This window comes from Sesamum indicum, linkage group LG12 (assembly GCF_000512975.1).
Source record: "Sesamum indicum cultivar Zhongzhi No. 13 linkage group LG12, S_indicum_v1.0, whole genome shotgun sequence".
NCBI lineage: Eukaryota > Viridiplantae > Streptophyta > Magnoliopsida > Lamiales > Pedaliaceae > Sesamum > Sesamum indicum.
Genome location: NC_026156.1, coordinates 3,194,065 through 3,198,851, shown reverse-complemented (window position 1 = coordinate 3,198,851; position 4,787 = coordinate 3,194,065). Strand labels below are relative to the sequence as shown.

At 40.9% G+C, this 4,787-nt stretch overlaps 1 protein-coding gene across 1 annotated transcript; it reads right to left on the bottom strand.

Moving 5' to 3' along the window:
• LOC105175324 (WRKY transcription factor 6) lies at positions 1,088–3,942 on the bottom strand. Its single transcript, XM_011097735.2, has 6 exons — positions 3,375–3,942; positions 3,183–3,281; positions 2,886–3,050; positions 2,427–2,765; positions 2,197–2,310; positions 1,088–2,100 (listed from the first exon to the last, which is right to left on the bottom strand). Exons 1-6 carry the CDS (start codon positions 3,681–3,683, stop codon positions 1,405–1,407), a joined length of 1,722 nt encoding a protein of 573 aa, XP_011096037.1. The 5' UTR covers positions 3,684–3,942; the 3' UTR covers positions 1,088–1,404.

Below are 4,787 nucleotides of genomic sequence, written 5' to 3'. Positions count from 1 at the left end.
TATGGAAACATATATTACTTGTCTTTCAGTACAGAATTTAGCTTAACTGTTATTGTAACACTCTCTATCGCTATTAAGGTTATATTTTCTCTAAACGTCATACTTATAATAATTCTTATATCTATAATTATAATACGAAAAGATCATCTATTTTTTTTTTTAATAATTATGGTAATAAATTTTGATTAGGAAGACAAACTTATAAAGCCATGAATGATGAATAACTTGGAATGGGTGAGAAAAGAAAATGAAAAGGTCACATGGAGGCATGTGGGAAATTAGGAAGTCGAAAAGGAGTGGGTATTTGGGAAAAGTAGAGAGTTGTTGTACGGTGGATAAAGTACGGTGGCGACGCACAATCTTCCACGTTTTCTTGGGATTTTCTTCCAACTCCGACTAAATTAACTAGTAGTGAGTGGATGATTGATTGATTGGTGGACAATGGACACTTGAACCATTACATCATATTTTGACGACGTTTCTGTGTGTGTGCACGCAACTCAATAGCCTATCTCCTCCAAATTGTTATGCCAATTGCCCAACACCATTTTTTCTTCTTCTTTTTTTGTTTTTATAACTGTTATTGATTATTATAATTATGTAAATGGACTAAAACATGGGGGGATTAGAGGGAAACCACTCAAACAGCCGGGCGCAGGCTTCTATGCGAAGTGTCAACAGAAGCAGGCCCTGATCGTATCACAATTTGCAGGCGTAAATTAATGTCTAAGCCATGTTATATTTATAATTAAGTATTAATTATATTATAATGAAAATCAATAAGATGTGGAGGGGATTCTCTGACATTATTGGATGAGAGAAAATCAAAGGAAGTTGCCTTGAAGTCTCCTAAAAGTCTAATAATGTACAAATGTTGAAGTCTATGATGTATCATATATCCTTCCTTTACGTGTCAAACAATAATGGCCGGAAGTGTTGACCTCTCCGATCAGGAACAAAACGTACGTACCTTTCAAACCTTTGATTATTCCACCACGGTTGCTCCTCTATACTATTACTCTCTAATTGTCATACCTCTCTTTTGTTGTTTTTCCCAGAACTCAGAATGAAAACGAACACTCAGGAATAATACAAATCTCGTTTACTGTTTTTGTCTTTTTTGTGATGTACGTAGACTGAATGGGGAAAAAATCATATTGTTTCGAAAAATAAACAGTAAGAAAAAAAAGAAAAGAAATGTATTTTTGTGTCCTAAATCCTGTCTTGCTATTACATGAAAACAAAAACAGTATGGGCATGTTAATTCCATAGTGTACAGCCTAGAAATGAGAAAAAAAGAAAGAAAAAAAAAAATAATTAACAAACAATCAAGAAGAGTATCTGAGACAGGTGGTGGATGAATGGCTGATTAATAAGAACAAATAAACTGGTAGAGAAGTTTGATTAATTCCCTAGAAAACTGCCGCAGGTTTTGTTGCTGTTACTTGTATTTACATTGGGGTGGTTGTTGGGAGTCGATTGGTTGGTGTTATTGGCGTTGGAGCCACCGATGATGGAGGAGATGGCAGCGGCAAGGGCGGCTGTAAAGTTGGGATCGGCAGTGATCGCCGCCGTGGCAGCGCTGAGAGTGTCTGAGAACAACGGATGAGCCTGTGGCTGGTGAAGTTGCGGGTGTTTGGATGACTGTCCCTGCAACTGTGCGGCATCATTAGATTCCTGAGACATCTGGAGTCCCGAAAACTTGGACTGATTGTAGAGGGCTTGGCCAAAACCTTGAGGAACCGATGGAGTAGGGACGGGGGCAAAGTTCTGCGGGGGCACAGGGAAAGGGACTTGGAATTGAGCCGGGGGTCGTTGGAATTGTAATGGGTTTGGAGTTTGTGTGAGGTCAAGAGTGACGGTGGGGAAAGGAGCAGAAGCTGAGATTGTGGCCATGTTGGATGAACATGGAAGAATGGTCCTTGCCAGAAAATTCGTGTTCATCACGCCGTCGGCGCTTGGCATGGAGCCCGAAAGGAGCATGTTCGCGGCGGCTGAGGTGGTGGACGCCATGGCCATGGCGGCCGGGGGCAGCGGGTGGTTGTGGGTTCCTTCGTAGGTGGTGATCAAGATTGTTCGGTCCTCGGCACACCTTTGAACCTGTAATTGCCATAACATGAAAGAATTAGCACAAGTTTATAGATTAAGAATCAATCTAAAGGAAAAAGCTAATCAATCACGAAAGTCTATACATACTTGTTTACGGACCGGACAACCAACGGCCATGGTACACCGATAATAAGCTCGAGGGCATGGATTCCCCTTCGCCATCTTTTGACCGTATTTTCTCCATTGGCATCCATCGGAAATCTGCACAGGAACAAAGAAATATAAACGGATTTAGAACAAAAAAATAAACTTTATCTTAGAGAGCATTGAAAACTTCAATAAATTCACAGCAAGAATTGCTACTACTTTTTATTTACCATGGGAGCTTCTGATCGTGCTCGAACGGAGACACGGGCTTTACGCATGGTTGCCTCGGTGGATTGATCGACAGCTTTGGTGGAATTCAATTTGAGGGTCTTGTTGGGAGCCCATCCTTCAGATTCCGGGCTCTCCTCCCGGCCAATCCTCTTATTCCTCGATGGTTCCATGTTGTTGTGAGGTGATCCAGAAAGCGTTCTTTCTTCTGACAAGGAGTTAGAGTGCTCATCGGCCATCTGGTTGGTGGCGGCAGCGGGGGCCAAGTCTAAGAACTGTCTTGGAACGATAGGTCCTCCATTAACTGCCGGTTTATTTTCTTCAGATTTTCTGTCAACAACCTGGAGAAGACAGACACCACAGTACAACTAACATTAACATCCGTCATAAAAAAAAAATGAAAAAATGAGTCTCCGAATAAGGTTAGAAATTTATTATAAATTCTTGGAAAGATTAATCACCTCCTGTTCTTGGGTGCTATCAGTTCTTGAGTTCTGTTGTTGTTGCATCAACGTCACGAGATGCATCTGCAGCGCGGAGTAATTGTTGCTTACCTGAGTAAGCATCCCTTTTAACTTCTGATTCTCAGCGTTCATTCTCTCCAGTTCAACTTGAAGTTGTGCTAGCTAATCATCATATAGAGAATCTTAAATCAAAACCAAAGTCGCAAATTGATCCAACTGAAGAATCTATTAAGCTTAACATAAGAAACTCTTATTTCAATATATATATATGTATGTATCCACTTCTTCAATTACCTCATTTCTGGCTCTCTTATCTTCCGCATCTGGAGACATAACATCATCCACCGTCGACTGATCACTTCCGGTATTAGCAGTCACAAGCTGCAAACCAGTCTACACAAAAATGCGATACATAACCAGTCAGTACAAACCAATCACACCTCAAACTGATCGTCTTTATATTTCAGGTATCTATATGCAACTCACGTTTATAACGTCCGCATCTCTGAAAGTAGAAGCTTCAGCATGTGAACTTTCCTTCTTGACAACACCATTAACAGGCTTTTTCTTCTCCGCAAAGAAGTCTACTTCACCCAAAACAATCCGCTGTTCACCGCCGGGGGGCGATGAGACAGCGGCGGTCTCTTCACCAGCACTCGAATTCACCGGAAACATTATCAACCCGTCTCTCCGATGGTCCAACCTGGGACTTAAATTAAATCCAAAAACTGGCTTGTTGCCGAAAAACCCAACTTGATCAGAATTCTCAAGGGTGAGACCACATCCTCTGTCCATAAATATAAAATCAAGAAATGAAGAAGCTAGCAGAAGATGAAGAAGTCGAATCCGGCAGCGTCGTCGTCTGGTTAATGCTGGAAATGAAAACGATATTGTGGATTCTCAGCGTAGGAAGAAAGACAGGGGACGAGAGGAAACGTCAAGAATGTGAGAAGTCTCTCACAAGTGCAATGTACAAGTCTTTATAAAAGTGCTGAGGGAGGCAGAAACTTTATACGTTGGACCAGGAAAGATTTTGATGTGTCGGTCTTACGGCTGTGTGTGAGTGTGAGATGAGAAGTATGAAGGGTGAAGGGGGTTTTGATAAAGTTACGTAAGGTAGTGCGTCAGGGGGGTGGGGGATGCCAAGTGGCGCAGGGGCCCACATCTTAGACTTGGAGAAAATTGGTGAGAGAGAGAGCCCAGAGCAGAGGTTTCGTCCGAATTTCGTCAAGACTGAGTTTGACTCGTTCGTATAATACATGCCAATAAAGAAAAAGAAAGGGCGGGTGGAGACTATGGAGCTACTGGAGAGGAGAGCAGATACAAATCCCACCGGCCCGAACTGTGCGGCGCGTTCCACGTGATCAAAAATGAAAAGGTAAGAGAGAAGCATGGATAAAGTCAACGAATTTGACGGCCCTGATCTATTGGGGTGCGACTGACGACTGGGCAAGGTGCGTATGTATGAATGCGGATCTATTTACTAATCAGACATGGATGTAGTTGGGTTTCTAATATGTACACCCCTTTTTTCTCGTGAATTTATATCAATATGAAAAAATATATATTTTATTCATAAATAACTATTTATGACACCGCAACAATAATCTGTTTATAACCATACATGCACGAATTGGAACTATTCAATATTTACCATTTGCCCCCTTAATATCTAATTCATTTATGCCTTAATACCTGTTATACATATATATAATTTATTATAAATTACTGTTTAAATTAATTATTTATTATGTCTGATAATAAAAATAAGGAGCATTATTTCTTATACATTAGGAAAAAAAAAAGAAAAAGAAATGTGAATTTGCATGCAAGTGTGGGTGGTCCCAAATCCAAACGTAGGTGTGTAAAGTGGAAAAGTGTAGGGTGGGTGAGGGCGTG